The 17,464-nt window shown below is 29.9% G+C and overlaps 1 protein-coding gene across 1 annotated transcript in view; it reads right to left on the minus strand.

The window, feature by feature from the left end:
- Nucleotides 1-1,544: 1,544 nt before the first annotated feature.
- The window catches only part of LOC142331470 (uncharacterized), a 36,284-nt gene continuing 20,364 nt past the window's right edge, over nt 1,545-17,464 (minus strand). Inside the window, exons 2-6 of the mRNA XM_075377406.1 lie at nt 16,387-16,474; nt 12,702-12,801; nt 11,707-11,792; nt 7,574-7,706; nt 1,545-3,001 (exon numbers count right to left, since the gene is read on the minus strand). Coding sequence (XP_075233521.1) covers nt 2,922-3,001; nt 7,574-7,706; nt 11,707-11,792; nt 12,702-12,801; nt 16,387-16,467 — 480 coding nt within the window. The 5' untranslated portion in view covers nt 16,468-16,474 and the 3' untranslated portion in view covers nt 1,545-2,921. The remainder of the gene's footprint in view (nt 3,002-7,573; nt 7,707-11,706; nt 11,793-12,701; nt 12,802-16,386; nt 16,475-17,464) is intronic.

Consider the following 17,464-nt stretch of genomic DNA (forward strand, 5'->3'; position numbering starts at 1 on the left):
GTATTAAAACGTGTAAATAATTCATTATGGTGCTGCACTTCTCATTCGAGTTGCTAGGTGGCGAGCTGCTAAATTGTCATGCTCTTTTCTTACAGCGAACTACTTAGGAGCAGCTCTTTTATATTCTTCAGCAGAAATATTTTCTATATAGATCTTATTGAATTTGAAGACAGGATACTGTGAGTGATTCCTAATAAACGCCAAGCAAACACTAATAAAGATAAATTAATGAAAATTTGTATACATGTTCTTATGGTGCAAATGCACACTAAGAAAGGATTTTTTGAAATTATGAGTTTAAAGGGGTAAAATGACGTAACAATGAAATTTACTATTTTTTAATTTCTCAATAACAAATGAAAAAAAATCAACCTGATTTTTGGTGAGTGTGATCATGATAATAAACCAAATTCTAGATTTTTGAAATTCGACCTTGAAAGAGGGGTGAAGAAGGTAAAAGAATTTTGAACCATGATTGTAAATTTTCCCAATCCTGACTATGCTAAATGAAATATTCTGTAGATTTGGACTTGAAAATACTCTTCAGATAAATATTTAAAAACCATTTTCAGTTTTTTTTTTAATTCCAACTTTTTAAGGGGTGTGAAGATACGCAGTGCAAAGGTGTAGTGGTTCAACCAACACAGCCACTGCCACCATTACTACTGTATATGCACAAATGTATAAGCTGCACTTCCCTCCAGTTAGTTGATTAAAAAACATTAAATAAAAAGATTGACCGCATCGGGAAACACAAGTAACCATATATTGCGGGTAAAGCTACGACAAGAAGCTAGTGGTTGTATATATGGACATTAGAGGAATGGTTCAAATATCTCCTGCTACTGAACTAATTGCTTCACTTTGGACTTTTTCTAACATATTAATTTATCTAGGATAAGCTAGCAATATTTCCTTACCGTTTTAAATAAATGAATTATAAAAAAGGAAGATCTTTTATAAATAATATATGTGTTACACAAAATATAATTATTATTTTGATCTGTAGATTACAAACCTATTTGTAGCAAGCCTTCAGTAAAATAAAAAAGGCAAAAAAAAAATAAAAAGACAAGCCTTCACAGTCAAGTGATGTTTGACTGAGGATTTCCTGAATGAATGCCTTTTACACCTGATCATAAGGGTTTCTTCTTTTATTTGGTATTTTATGTAATCTGTTTGTTTTATATAAATCTATTTAATGTTATGTTTAATTTTATGTTTTATGTAAATGTCAACATAATACCCGCTGTCATCTGATGATCCTAGTAGTAATTTTACTTTATTTTTAAGCAATGCGACGAGAGGTAAATGGCCTTAAGAATCGATGCTCATACATCTAAAATAATTAAAAATAATAACGAATATTTTTTTTTAAGGACAGCCTCCTGTCACCCCTTGTAGCAATCTGCCATCTCCATGAAATACCTAATCTGTCTTAATCAGTTAAAATGTTTTTTTAAATATTTTGCTCAAATTTTGCCAACAGTAATAGGTGAAGAATCCCTGTAGAAAGATGATTTTAGATGATAGTGAGACAAATATTAATTTTTTTATTTATTTTTTATTAAAAACAAATACATTTACAAAATTAAATCAGTCCTTTGAGATTGCACTGCAAATTGGAGTGTAAAAGGTTCCAACTTTGTCACTACAAATAATAATTATAATGAAAAGTATAAGTATACGATATAAAACAACAATTTTAAAAACACACAAAATGCACTTTAGTTCAACTAATAAAAGTTTAACGCACATGTGATTCAGTAGCAATAATTTGTATAAATATCAGTTTCTTCTATTATTTGAACATCCTGATAATAGTTTCAAATATTTTTTTTTATATATTACTGTATATCCATAAAAAGCAACTGTACACTATTACAAAAAAAAATAATATTAAACATATAATAAGACTTATGGCCGATAAAACTTCTTAAACTCTAAGAACATATGTTCTTACATATGTTTATGGTTGTAAGAAAATATGTTTATTGCAATGAACTATTATCATAAATATGTTACTGTACAGTACACAATACAAACAAATAGTAGTAAATGGCTGATAAAAGGTTTTTTTGTAAACTGTATATCTTAAATGTGATTATTATAGATTATTTTTAATGTGCATCCCATACACTATGTATAAAATAATTTTATTTTCCTCTTTGGTAACTAAAGTATATAATTCAAAGAATCAGTTGCACTTCCCAGTGAATCCGGCAACAAATTATGTTTTGTTTGAAAAAATTAAAGAGGCAGTTAATGGCACACCAAATACTTTCATTCATTCTTTATGTATAATAATTCTTCTCTGAATGTCAATTCTCACTAGGTTCAGTTCACTAGAATTTTTTCAAAACAATTAATTCTTCATTGCTTTCTCCTTTAATTTCTTCTCTCCAAAATTTGTTTTGTACAGTCCAGTTTTTTCATCCAAAGCAGTTCTATAATATTCAAAATTTTCCTTAAGAATCCAGAATGTGTTTATTTAATAAAAATCTAGGAACTTAATATGCATTTAACAATTGTTTATGACACTAATCTTCAATTAGTACTGTTTCCTTCACTTCGTTTCTTCATAACAGAAAAATTTCCTTTTTGTAAAATTAATTAATTTTGTACAAATATTTTCACACAAAAATTTGCACTAATTTCCTGCATTTTTAAAAAATGATAAATTTATAATTAAATCAATCCACTATCAGCACTGAAGTTATACATATTTTTACTGCATAGATCGTTCTTTAAATTTCATTTTCAGCATTGAAATGATACGTATTTTTACTGCTTAAATTGTTCTTTAAATTTCAAATTAGATTTTTTCTGAAATTAATTACTATAAAAACTGCTATTGACAAATTTTAGAATTGAAAGCACAATTTTTTAAACATTCCTTTTTTATAACACAACTGCTGTTTTTATGCATAAATACCATCTTCCTGTATTTTTAAATGCTTGTAGAAGCTGTATACTATTAACCATAAGTATATAGAAATAACTGCAACAAAAGGAAAAGAGAAAAAATTATTTATGATAGTCAGTTCAATATAATTTTCTAAAAAAATATATTATAAAAACAGTTCTAAAAAATCACAGAGGTGAACATTTTCTTAGGTAATAACATCTACCTCTGTAAAAAAATCTATCGATAAGTTAACAACAGTCTCCTATCATGAATGGAGTGGTAGGAATAAGATTTATCCTAGTTATCATGATTTTATTTATGGAACAAATAAATTAACTCATAATAATTGGTCTTGGGGGAAAAGATAAAAATACTTTGACCTCCAACACTATTTCTCTTTTTGGGAAGGCATGCTGGGACTAGTGGGCACCCTCTTCTTTATATAACCACCAGTGAAAGTAAATATTTGTCAGTTAAATAGAAAGTCCCAGCAGTAAGGGACAGATGGCTAGGTTCTGCAAAAAAAAAATTCCCCTAATACTCTTGCATTCCGTTCTTTCTCACTGGAGAAAGAACCTTCAAGCTGCTAACCATGACTATGGTTCATCCACCTTTAGGGATGATTTTCCTCCCTGGAGAGGAGAAATAACTACATATTGACAGAAATGGGAAATGAGCCCACCAGCCTGATCTAATGGTTAACTCAGTATCACAAATCAGCTGATTTCGATCGTGAGAGTTCTAAGATTCAATCCTAGTAAAAGCAGTTGTTACTTTTATACAGATTTGAATACTAGATTGTGGACACCACTGATCTTTGGTGTTTGGGTTTCAATTAACCAGACATCTCAGGAATGGTCAACCTGAGACTATACACTTCATTTACATTCATACATATTATCTTCATTCATCATCGGAAGTAATACCTTACGATCGTTCCAGAGGCTAAACAAAAAAAGAGAAAGATATGGGAGATGAAGATGCTCTTACCCCACACCTGCCCATCAACATTTTGAAAAGATCATTGGCATTTGGTATGGGGACTTCTTACACCAAGAGTCATTAGATCACCCTGAAATGGTTTAGGTAGTGTGGAATCATCAGGTTGTAAAGAATACAACCTTTGTTGTAAGAATACCTTGAGAGTCCAAGGTAAGGTGGTAATCTACCACCTCACCTTGGATTCTCAACACTAAATTAATCAGCAATTTTGACAATCTCTACAGAAATCACCTATGATTTTGCTTAGAATCCAGTGCTGCTTGTACATCTTCAGTTGTCAAAAAATTTATAAAACTGCGTAAAATTACCAGGGCAATCGTTAAAATAAAATGTTTTGATATTAATTTTTTTTTTAAAGACAACTGAAGATGCTCAGAAGTTTTACAAAATGGTTTAGTTCTTTAATAAAAATGATAAATGAATTAATATCCTTTTTAATAGTAAATAAAATTTTAAAAACTTAAATATCTAACATTATAAGCATTGTACGAGGTGCGACAATAAAGTAATGAGACTGATGTGAAAAAAATGTTGCTTACCGTTTTAGTCATGTTTAGTGTTGTCTTCTTCAATGTAGTTCCCCTCTGATTGCACACAATTATTCCAGCGCTTCTGCCATTGATGGTAACATTTCTCGTCACAGCTTTTTGGACATTTTGTGTTGTTTGAAAATGGTGTCCCTTGACCACCATTTTGACTCTTGGAAATAGAAAAAAGTCGCACAGAGCGATATCTGGTGAATAAGGTGGCTGTGATAGTACTGAAATTTGTTTTGAGGTTAAAAATTGCTGTACTGACAGAGCAGTATGGGATGGCGCATTATCGTGATGCAGAATCCAATTATCAGCAATGTTGGCACGGACACAAAGAACTCGTTTACGAAGTCTTTCTAAAAGTTATTTGTAGAAATATTGGTTAACTGTTTGTCCAGGAGGCACCCACTCTTTATGAACAATTCCCTTGGAATCGAAGAAACACACAAGCATGCATTTCACTTTTGACTTTGACATGCGAGCTTTTTTTTTGGTCTGGGTGATCCCTTTGAGCCATTGCGAAGTTTGGCGTTTTGTCTCTGGATCGTATTGAAAAAAACCAACCTTCATCACCAGTGATAACATGGCTCAACAAATCTGGATTGATTTCCGTTTGCTCTAACAGATTGGCTGCCACATTTTTCCGTGTTTCTCGCTGTTGTTATGTGAGATTTTTGGGAACCATTTTTGCACAAATCTTTCTCATACCAAGATCTTCAGTTATCTTTTCATAAAAGATCTTCTTCATACCAAGATCAATCTTTCTCTTCAAGATGTTTTCAGATTGGAAAGATACCAAGATCTAATATTGGACGAACCGTTTCTCGATTGATGTTGAGTTCTTCTGCGATTATTTTCACGGATAATCTTCGATCAGATCGTACGATTTCACGCACCCTGGTCAAGTTGACATCTGTCCGTGAGGTTGACGGTCGTCCACTGCGGTCTTCATCTTCAATATTCGTTCTGCCTTCACTAAAAATTTTATGCCACCGAAAAACTTGAGCTCTTGACATAATCTCCTCTCCAAAAGCCTTCTGAAGCTTACCATAAGTTGTCGCCTTTTACCCGATTTAACGCAATTCTGTGACGAGAGACACAAACACGTGTTCACTTATTACAGTACAACTCACGACTGAGCAGTTGCATCAATGTATCGCTTGGACTAGAAATAGCTTATAGACCAAGGTCAAAGATGGTGTGCCTACGCAAGCTGCAGGGTGCCACATCTTGCAAAGAAAAATCAGTCTCATTACTTTATTGTAGCACCTCGTAAATCTATAATTAGTTTTATATATCATTTCCTTTATGTAATATCGTAGCAACCCATCCTGCAGCATTTCTCAGAACTGCAAGCAGATAAATTGAATAACTCTTACATTATTTTTTGACATCAGTCATTTGACTGGTTCGATGCAGCTCTCCAAGATTCCCTATCTAGTACGAGTCGTTTCATTTCGGTATACCCCCTACATCCTAAATTCCTAACAATTTGTTTTACATATTCCACGCCTGCATGCACAATTTTTTTCTTCTACATGTCCCTCCAATATTAAAGCAACTATTCCAGGATGCCTAAATACATGGCCTATAAGTCTGTCTCTTCTTTTAAATATATTTTCCAAATGTATCTTTCTTCATCAATTGGCCGCAACACCTCTTCATTTGTCACTTTATCCACCCATCTGATTTTTAACATTCTCCTGTAGCACCACATTTAAAAAGCTTCTAATCTTTTCTTCTCAGGTAGTCCGATCGTCCAAGTTTCACTTCCATACAAAGCTATGCTCCAGATATATACTTTCAAAAATCGTTTCCTGACATTTAAATTAATTTTTGAAGTAAACAAATTATATTTATAACTGAAGGCTCATTTTGCCTGTGCTATTCGGCATTTTATATTGCTCTTGCTTCATCCATCTTCAGTATTTCTACTTCCCAAATAACAAAATTCTTCTACCTCCATAATCTTTTCTCTTCCAGTATTTTACATTCACTGGTCCATCTTCGTTATTTCTGCTACTTTTCATTACTTTCGTTTTGTTCTTGTTTATATTCATGCGGTAGTTCTTGCGTACTGTTCCATGCCGTTCATTGTTTCTTCTAAATCTTTTTTATTCTCAGCTAGAATTACTATATCATCAGCAAATCATAGCATCTTTATCTTTTCATCTTGTACTGTTACTTCAGATCTAAATTGTTCTTTAACATCATTAACTGCTAGTTCTATACAAAGATTAAAAAGTAACAAGGACAGGAAGCATTCTTGTCGGACTTCCCTTTTTTATTATGGCTTCTTTCTTATGTTCTTCAATAATTACTGTTGCTGTTTGGTTCCTGTAAATGTTAGCAATTACTCTTCTATCTCTGTATTTGAACCCTAATTTTTTTTAAATTCTGAACATTTCATTCCAGTTTACATTATCAAACGCCTTTTCCAGATCTATAAATGCCAAGTATGTTAGTTTGTTTTCTTTAATCTTCCTTCTACTATTAATCTGAGCACTAAAATTGCTTCCCTTGTCCCTATACTTTTCCTGAAACCAAACTGGTTTCCTCCTAACATTTCTTCCACTCTCCTGACAATTCTTCTGTACAGAATTCCAGTTAAGATTTTTGATGCATGACTTGTTAAGCTAATTGTTCTGTATTCTTCACATTTCTGTGTTCCTACTTTCTTTGGTATCATGATTATAACACTCTTTTTGAAGTCTGATGGAACTTCCCCTTTTTTGTAAATATTACACACCAGTTTGTATAATTAATCAATCACTTCCTCACCAGCACTGCACAGTAATTCTGCAGGTATTCCGTCTATTCCAGGAGCCTTTCTACCATTCAAATCTTTTAATGCTCTCTTAGATTCAGATCTCAGTATTGTTTTTCCCCTTTCATCTTCTTCGACTTCCTCTTCTTCCTCTATAACACCAATTTCTAATTCATTTCCTCTGTATAACTCTTCAATATATTCCACCCACCTATCGACCTTTCCATACTTATACTAATTATACTTATTAATACTTGGTGTATCTTAATAAAAAGTATCAGAAAATAACAAGGAATAATAACATACTTTATACAAATAACAACAATAATAGATTATCAAGTGAAAAAAAAAACATAGTCTTACCTTCAACTGTAACCTTTCCCAAATCATATATATTAACATCCTTTTCTATTAATTTGTATAAAGATATACTTATGTAACGTAACGTAAAGATTGCTCTTAAAATAATCCATGGCAGTAGGAAAAAAGGCTTTTTCTGTAACAAATAAAATATTCTTAGTTATAATCAAATCATACTAGCATGGTATATGTATTTATAATGATTAAAAATTTAATCTACTATTTCATCATTTTCATTATGCTTTAAGAACCTCCATTAGAGCATGACATACATCAGTGAAATAAATGTAAAGTCCAAAACAAATAGTATCACCAATTTTCCCATTACCAACCAACCAGAATCTCAACATCTATGTCTGAATCCAGTCTGGTTTGATATCTTTCATACAAAACAGAATTCATATATCCGTAAAAAGGCTGTTTTTATAAGAGAAGGTAAATGTCAGGAGAAAATAAAGAGGAAATATCAGGAGAATATAAATATCAATATATTTAGGCAAGTTGAACTTCGAATTAACAAAAAAAATGTTTTATTAAATTTTAAATAACTACAGTTACAGGAACTATTTAAAATAACCTAAATATTTCTTTAGATTACACTATTTACCTATAAAACTGGTCATTTTGTAATAGTTTTCTTATTAATGTATTTTCTACAAGTATATTTAACAACAAATGAAACCATGCATATTGTTTTTTTGCTTCACTTCTATTTATGTTATTATTATTTATTTGCAGGTTTTTATGTTCTTGCACAATCAGATTAATTTTTTTTTACATTATGTTTATTTCTTAATTTTATTTTTTATCTGAAAATTCTTTAATACTCTTTTAATTACATGATACAGCACTTTTTATGTTTAAAAAGAAGTAGTGGAATTATAATACTCAGTAAAGGAACTAAAATTTGGTAATAAATTAATAATTAAATAATTAACAATAATATAATTAAGTAAATAATTAGTTAATTAATTTAAGTAAATAAATAACAGTTAATTAAATAATGAACAGGCAATAAAGCGGTATGTGAAATAGGATTACTTTTTTGCATTTCGTTTGACTGATAAGAGAATAATAATCTTGTTTCTATTTCTAATCTATATGTTATAACCTACTCAACTTTTACAGCTTAATGGCCCAATGAGATGAGGATGGTACATGACATATAAGTGAGGTGTAGTCTTTCACAGACTCAGGCCAATAATTCTTAAGACATATGGTTAATTGATCTCAACCACCAAAGTATTCCAGTATCATCTTTCTAGCATTCAAATCCATAAAACAATTAATTAATTTATTTGTACCTGGGTTGAACCTTTAAAACATCAACTTCGAAAATCATCTGTTAAACACAGCTGATTCATGACCACTAGACCAACACCAGTGAGTTTGAATAACAAATAAGACCATAAAATTTACTTATTATTTATAATTAGTTATATTTGCCCTATTCGTTACGTGTTTATTTTAAAACTATTTCTACATTTGTGTTCAACATTAAAATAATTATATTATTATTTTTTTAAATAATTGTAAAACTGTATAATTGAATTAAGAAGATTTAAAACAATTTAAAGAATTCATTAGATATTAATACTTTTTCAATTACAGTTATAAAATAAATACTGATAAATGCAATTTCAAAAAATTATTACGATTTTTTCTGACTATCCCTACAGCAGTGCATGTAGGGTCCAAAAATATGAATATTTTTGTGCCCTACATGTTACAAATTACAGTGTATATTGCGCTGCTCTATGTTCATTTTCCACATTTTTAAAGACATGATGTTCACTTTTGAAATGTAGGGTATTTTAGTCTAAAAACTATAAATAAAACTTCTGGAAATGCTAAAAAATATTACTGGTACAATGAAATCGTGTTATATTATTCATTAGAATAAAATAAGGTTGTCAAATGTAAAATACTTTAAAAATCTTAATATCTGGACAAAGATTTTGTGAGATCACAGAAAAAGTATGAATTAAAGAACCTACCTACAAGAATTTCTACCACGGTCTACATTCCTTCTTAGATGTTTTATTTTCTATACAAGAAATATAAACATTTATTTATTGTTTATATTTTTACATAGTATAAATAGTAGCATAGAAATTTTAAAATTAGATCTAGTAAAATAAAAATGATACTGACTTTTATAGCTGTGTTAGTATATTCTGAAAGGCCTCCGTTTATAATCATAAACCTTTTTTAACTTTATTTATTTATTTAGAATAGCCATTTTTTAATCAGAAATAAGTTCTCATATAATATAGAAACATTATCGTTTTTCATATTCTTATTATTTATCAAGTTTTTAATCATAAAACATTTTTAGCTACTGCTTGATGGCATGCTTAGTTCACGAATAAAATTAGCTTTTCTAATCTCCATCCCTTCTAATGATGTACCTGGACTAAGTTTTATTATTACTTTTACAGATCAGAAAGCATTTTACATAGTTTGTTGTTTCAGAAGATTCAAAGAACCAAATAATCAAAAAGTGAAACTTTATTCAATAGAACCTTTATCTGTAAATAATCACAACAGTTTTATTATTCTCATTACCATAAAATAGGGCTACTTAAAGTACGCCAAACAGTGGGCGCTGAAAAATAGTCAAGGAAGCATGATTGTTAAAATAATTTGAGTGTTACAGTTTAATTCTTATTTTGAAAACAACATTAAATAATGGCTTACTGCACACTTGTTTATTTATTTGGTTATATTTTTTACATCCATTAGCACCAGTTTTTGGGGGGGAAAATCAGTATTTTTACACTTATTATAAATAATTTTTTTTATAAAGCACGGTATTTAAAAAAAAAAAAAACATGTGATTTTTGCGGTAAACACAGTAAATTAAATCAATATTTGTGAGTGCAGCCCATTAATTATTAATCTGAGTTACAATGAGGATAGATGCAAACAAGTCTATTAACATGGTCTAATCTTTGCATAGAAGAAAGGAGAGATGACCAATAATAATTCACTAAAGAAATGATCCAAAATGTTATACCTGAAAAGGAATGTTAATGTTAAAAAAAAAGATAAATTCAGCTAGTATTTGGTATCCTATTACTGGCAAAAAATGTATTGGAACAATACATTTTAAAACCCTTAGGGGAATGTGAACAAAAATTTCTTGCCAAAGTAAATTACCAATTTTTTAGAATATGCTTCTGAAGTAATATGATGGTACACCTCCACATTTTTGTGAAGAAGAAAGGAGTTACTTGAATATCACTTAATTTAACATTTGGTCATGACAGACCAATTAATTAACCTTTATGTTTACCTGACCTAACACTGATGGACTTCTACCTGGGTAAATGAAAACATTAGTATATGAACAAACGATCAATAGAAAAGAATAGTTAGTGACAAAAATTTTAAATAATTCTGAAGATACAAAAACAATCCTGATACAATACAGAGAGCCATTTAAGGAATTTTAAATCGAGTAAAGCACTGCGTTATAGCAATAGAAAACATATTAAACAATATACTTTTTTTCACTAATTTTAAGAAGTTAATTTTATTTCAACAATTATTTTACATCAATAAAATGTTTGGTTTAGTTAAAATTATAATAATTTTCTAACCTTTTTTTAAGAGAAGTCAATTTACAAGTTATCTGAAGTGGAAAATTTAAAAAAAACATATCACAATATGTACTAAAATCAGAGCAAGCATATGAGAGAGGTTATGTTACACAAGAAATGAAGTCTTTCATTACTTAGGCTACAAAATTATGAAAAGTAGACAACATAAAAAAGGTACTGAAAGCAAATCAACACATACATCTGCAGTAATTTAATATTCATTACAAACAGCTATTTATTTTAATATATAGGTTTAATAGCTGAAACAAATTCTTTAAGAATTTGTTATAGACTGTAATTACTTCAAGAAAGAATAAAATTAAGACAAGTGTAAATGAAAAAGAATGTTAGTAGTAGATTATTAATAATCTAGAATAAAGAAATTTTAAGAAAGACTAAAACAAAGCAACCTGGTGGAAAATATTCATTATACTTGGTTTATGATCATATATTTAGGCACTTAATAATTTACTCTGAGAAGAACACAAAGGCTGCTAATATCTACTTAACATTTAATGAATTTCCAATTACCTTATATGCTCCAATAAGCAATAGAGTTGAAGTTATAATGCCTACAATAGCATCAATAATTGTTATTAAGACTTTCATCATCTCCACTGAAAAATAATAACCCTTTGTTAGCTTGAAATAAAATTAATTCCTTGGAATAGTTACAACTTATTCCCAAAATTAAAAAGTAAAATATTAAATTACCTTAAATTACAGTAGATATATTTTTTAGCTGACTGAAAATATGTACTGAGATTTAAAAAACTGTACTGCTGTGTAAAGAATAGTTTACAATTAGATCATTATATCAATAACATCATACTTCTGCATTAAATATTTTCCTTAAGACTGTTAAAAATTAATTTTCTACATGGCATATTGAACTTTTATATTCAGTATCAACTTGTACTTTATCAAACCAGTTTTATTAATATTAAACTGATTTATTAATTGTTCATTCAGGTACAAGGTCATATCTACTCATATTACCTAGAAGAACTCTCACTTAAAATTCTAAAAAATATTTCCTAGATAAAATTAACATTTTATTTGCTTGATTTCCAATATTTTACAATTCTTTACTAAAGTTAAAAATCACAAAAAATGGTCCCCCACTATGTGGATTAAAAAATCCACTTCTGAAATTTCAAAACTTGAACACAGTTGTGTTCAAGTTTATTGCACATTGCAATAAATAAAATTCTAGAAGATTATACATGTTAACATGGGAAAAGAGTTTAATGCTGTGGTGAAATAATGACATGTAAGAACTTAGTCAATAAGGAATATTGCAAGTAAATAGTTACATTACTTTTGAAAATCTTAAAATAAGGTCTTATTGGTAATAAATAATGGATTTAGATTTGAATATGAATTACAAGAAGCATTATGCTTTTAATTCATAATTCACAGTAAACTGTACTGTAATGTGGACATGTACATTTTTAGAAAAATTCACTTGTACTCTGACATAAAATGAATATTATTTTATTTTTAATATTCTAATTTTTACTTACAATTCATCGTTTTTTCATATTCTTCTGTTACTTCCATTCTCAAGGTATAATGATCATATTCTATACGTGCATACGTTATAAACATTGTGAAGGATGTGATCTAAAAAAAGACAATGAAATTATATATTATTAACAGTATTAATTGATATAAAAAATAGCTTTTCTAAATGTTATAAGTTTATACCAAGCGTTGATTTATTGATAAGCAGGGCACAAAAATGACAATTAAATCCTTATATTGTTATATTATATAATGTAAAGAGGATAGAACTTTAAACTAGTGGTTCTGTGAAAAATAGCCCTCAGTGATTTTAAAGTGAATTTAAGAAAATGAGTTTTATAACGTTACTGAATTAATAGCAAATAAAAAAAATACAAAAACAAATTACAAAAATATATTTGATTACATATAAAAAATTATTTTTTAAAAAGCTTTTATTTAACTAACATTAATAAGAAAAGGAAACAAATTAGAAAAACCCTCTAAAAATTAAAAAATAAGAATTAAATCAAATAGAGAATTTTAAACAAAAAAATATAATATATTAACAAATATAAAAATGCACTGTAAAGTAAGAAATAAATTACATAAATATCTAATAAATAACCAATAAATAAAAAATAAATAAATGTAATAATTATTAAATTTTAAAATTAAAAGTAATGAAAATATTTAGTTAAATAAAAATGTGGCGCAGTTTTTATAATTTATTTAAAACAACACAACATTTATTTTTACAACAATTCATTTTAATTTTCATTTTCAATAACGACGCGAGGAGACGGAAAGGTCTGCTGGAACCTCTCCAGTTGAGAGTGACTAGCTACAAGTAACAATCTGGGAAAATGCACCCACTCGCTTTCTTTGTACGTGTTCTCACATAGTTGAAGTTCATCTTCGAATTCTGCTTGTAATCTAAGCCAAATTGGATGCACTCTTTCCGCTAAAAGTTTCAATTTAATTAATTATGAATTTTTATTTAATGAATTCATAATTACTACTACAATTATAATAATGATAATAATTAATAATTTTTCAGATTATCATCAAAATGTAATAATAACTTTGTGCAAGATTTCTAAATTTAATTTTTATTTTTAATCTTATTAACCCTTTAAGGACATCTCGGTGCAAATTTGAACCATAAAAGAATTAAAACTTTAGTTATTTTATTACAGATAAATAAAGTATATACATATACTAAACAACCTCATTAAACAAAAAATATATTTTAAAATACAGCAAATGTCTATAAATACTTATTCTAAAAAATTGTTATATTGTTAGGAGTGCCACATCCTATTTCCTTTCCGAGAATCCTCGGAACAGACACGTCTACTTTCTGGAGATAAAAAAGCAGTCTGAGATCAAAATGCTGGGTTAAGGACCTCTTCCTCTTGAACTGTAGAGTGCAAGCGGGCCTTGAGCATTTCGAGAAATGGAACCTGCTGAGCTTTGGGCTCATCAACATAAGATGATGTTTAGCCTGGAGAAGACGCGCAATGATGCTACTCAAAGGCCGTTTGGCAGCGAGTCGGCAAGTACGTGTTTCAATGTCAGGCCAGGGTATCAAGTACCTTCAGGTTCAAAAGTACCTCGGAGTTTTTCTTGATAAGAAATTTCAATTTAAGGATCATCTTTAACACGTCGCGAAGAAGGCCTGTAGTGCCTTCTTTGGAATACGACATATGGTCACTCCTGATTGGTGTCTTAACTTCAAGATCATTAGTATTCTGTAAAAGGGGCAAGCTATTATGCTATATACGGCATCTGTTTGGGCGGATAGGCTAAAATTCAAAAGCTATCGGGATATATTATTGTGAGCTAAACGCCTTGTATTGTAAACGGTAACAGGTAGTTACTGTAGATTTCACGGGAGGCAATCTTGGTGAATGCAGGTGTGAAACCGATAGATTTGATTGCAACAGCGTTATGTTGCTAAGAAGTCCGGTGAGTTGACTTGAGAGAAAATGCGATAAATTGAACAATATGGCAAGATTTGTAGCAGGCCAGATGGGATGAGACAGAGAGTGAGAATTATACACATGATCTCTTTTCAGATACCCCCATAAAAGATTCAGATAAAAATCTTTTGGTTTGTGGGGTGGCTATTAGGTACACTCTAAAAAGTAAGTGACGCAATTTCTTTCTGGGAATGGCGCTTTCAAGGACAGATTGCAGAGACTTGTTCTAGTGGACTCCGGTATGGGTCCATAATGTGGACAGTTGGACAATGTCTATCACGTTCTTTACATATGCCCAAGTACGAGCTAATGCGCATGGAGACTACTTGCCGGCTTGATATTATCGGGTCGGCGTTAGATCTCCGTGTAAATTAAAGGTAATGGGCAGAGTGGGTGATCGTTGAGAATATCAACATTTACTTGGCAAGGGAAAGGATTGCCGAAGGAATTTAGGGTTCCGCTGGGATTTACCTAATCCTACATTTTGTTGTTTTTTTTGTCTTGTCTTATGGTTTATGTTTTTGGTTTTATGTTTTGTTATTGTTTCTTGTTTTTGTCTAATGTTTTACACTAACGTTGCATGTTGAACTCAACTTTTTCCTATTTCGGGTAGGTAGTTGTGATTTCAGTTCCTTCTAGTTGTCTATTCGGTCTTGTTAAATACTTGGACTTGTGCCTTGTTTTTAAAGAGTTACCTTTAGGTAGTGTTAGATCAATGGGAATGCACATGTGGCATTTGCATCGGTAGCATCATGACTGAGGCAAGAACGAGGTTGAGAGATGACTTTTGCCAAGCTTTTGAAAATGACTTCTGGTAAAGCCCATCAGGGCTAGGTATGGATGGGATGGCATGGTGAGTGAAACCATCACATGGAGGGTGTCTTAACTATGGGGTCAGGATGACTGCATATTTGACAATTTAGTATTTCTTCCTGTAATGTAATGGGAGTTAATTGGATTCCATTAATAAACGTGGTATAGCGGTAGTGGCAAATGCCCCCATGGATATTCGAATGCAAGTGTTGTGCAAGGATTCTAGTAAGCCCTCATTTTTTCTCTCACAGTCATACAGGAAAGACCCATATTCCAGCTTCAACAAAACAATGCTTCTATATGTGTTCAGAATGACCTGTTTGTCAGCAACCCAGTTGCAGGATGATATGAGTTTAAGGATGTTAATTGTCCTTAGATATTCACCTTTAGTGTACTTAATGTGACTTGAGAAAGTCAGCTTTTCATCAAAAGTCAAATGTAGAAGTTTAATTTCATTTGTTCCCTTTATCTCATCTTCACCTAAGTATAGTTTCACCATGTTCTAATATCCATCTAGCTGTCTATAGAAAACAAAATATTTTGACTTAGTTACTGACAATTTAAAGCCATTAGTGTGCACCCATCAGATTCATTTTAATTTAAAATGATCATAACAAAAAAATTACATACTTGAATTTTGTTAACAAATAAAAATGTAAACATTTTTGTTTACAGATGCAATATATCAGACATAATTTTAGTTAACAGATATAAAATTAAACACTTTATACTTGTTTAAATATAAAAATGTTACACTGAACATTTTTAACATACAATTTTTTTTTTTATTTTGTAAACTCCTCTACATAAAGAAATCTCCTAAGAGATCCTCTAAACCATTGTTTTTTAATCATAATCCACCCAAAAGTTAAAAAATGAAATTACATAAGAATTGATTTCAATTTACCAGGTAGATAAATCCAATAATTTTACATCCTGTTTCTAGTTTTAATCCACATAAGCTGTCTTTTAATTCTGGAACCTTCATTTTTTTTCTGAAAGAAAAAATCATAACATAACATTAGTAAGTAATTAACTTTAATTATATAAATAATATGCTTTATTATTAGTTATTTGATAACTGTTCAAACAAATATTACTTAAACTTTCACATTGATATTTTAAGAAAAATGTATAGAAGTTTATGAATTTAAGTATTCACAATTCAATTCTTTCATGATATATTTTCATATAAGTTTCCTATTCTTCTCTCATCATAAGATTAAATTTAACTATCAACAGCATATCAGTAATGGTTTTTTTTTTTTTATTTGTACCTATTAATGGGAGATTCCTACTACTGATTAATTTTGTATTCAAAACTTTTTCAGATTTATATAGGGATAGTTAAATCAAGATCCACAGGTAGTTTTATGTCATGTGCATGTAGTGAGCACATCTTTTATAACTTATTCACAGCTCACACCAGGCTAGAATATTTATTATATTAGAAAAAAATAGATCATAGCCAGGAGAAATATGAAGAAACCAGTACAGCATTAAAATATATTTAGTCAAGTTTGGTCTCATATTAACCTACTGAACAAGATGGCAAGCACTAACCTCTGCATCACCCTGAAACATAAATTGAAATTAAAAAACCCTAACAACCAGACAGGAATTATATATAGGACTTCATTGTAAGGCTTAATCTTTATACAATTTAAGTTACAAGGGCAACAGCCTATAGTTCAGATGAAGTCTTACAATTATAAATTATATACTACAGAATTTAGTGATCTTTGGGAGACCAAAAACATATTTGGTTTTTTCCCAAGTTATGAATTCTGTGTTCTGGATTTCATATTTTGGTTCCTCTCTGACACAAAGCTTTGATCTAAAGCATGACTAGCATTTTTTTTAAAGGATACCTAATTGCTGACAACTTGTGTAAAGTTAAGTGCATACAATGTAACTTTAAAATGTTAAGAAATGTTACTTTTAAATGCATTATCAACAAACATTATCAAATATTATCAACATAC

The sequence above is a fragment of the Lycorma delicatula genome, chromosome 10, assembly GCF_047948215.1.
Source record: "Lycorma delicatula isolate Av1 chromosome 10, ASM4794821v1, whole genome shotgun sequence".
Lineage (NCBI taxonomy): Eukaryota > Metazoa > Arthropoda > Insecta > Hemiptera > Fulgoridae > Lycorma > Lycorma delicatula.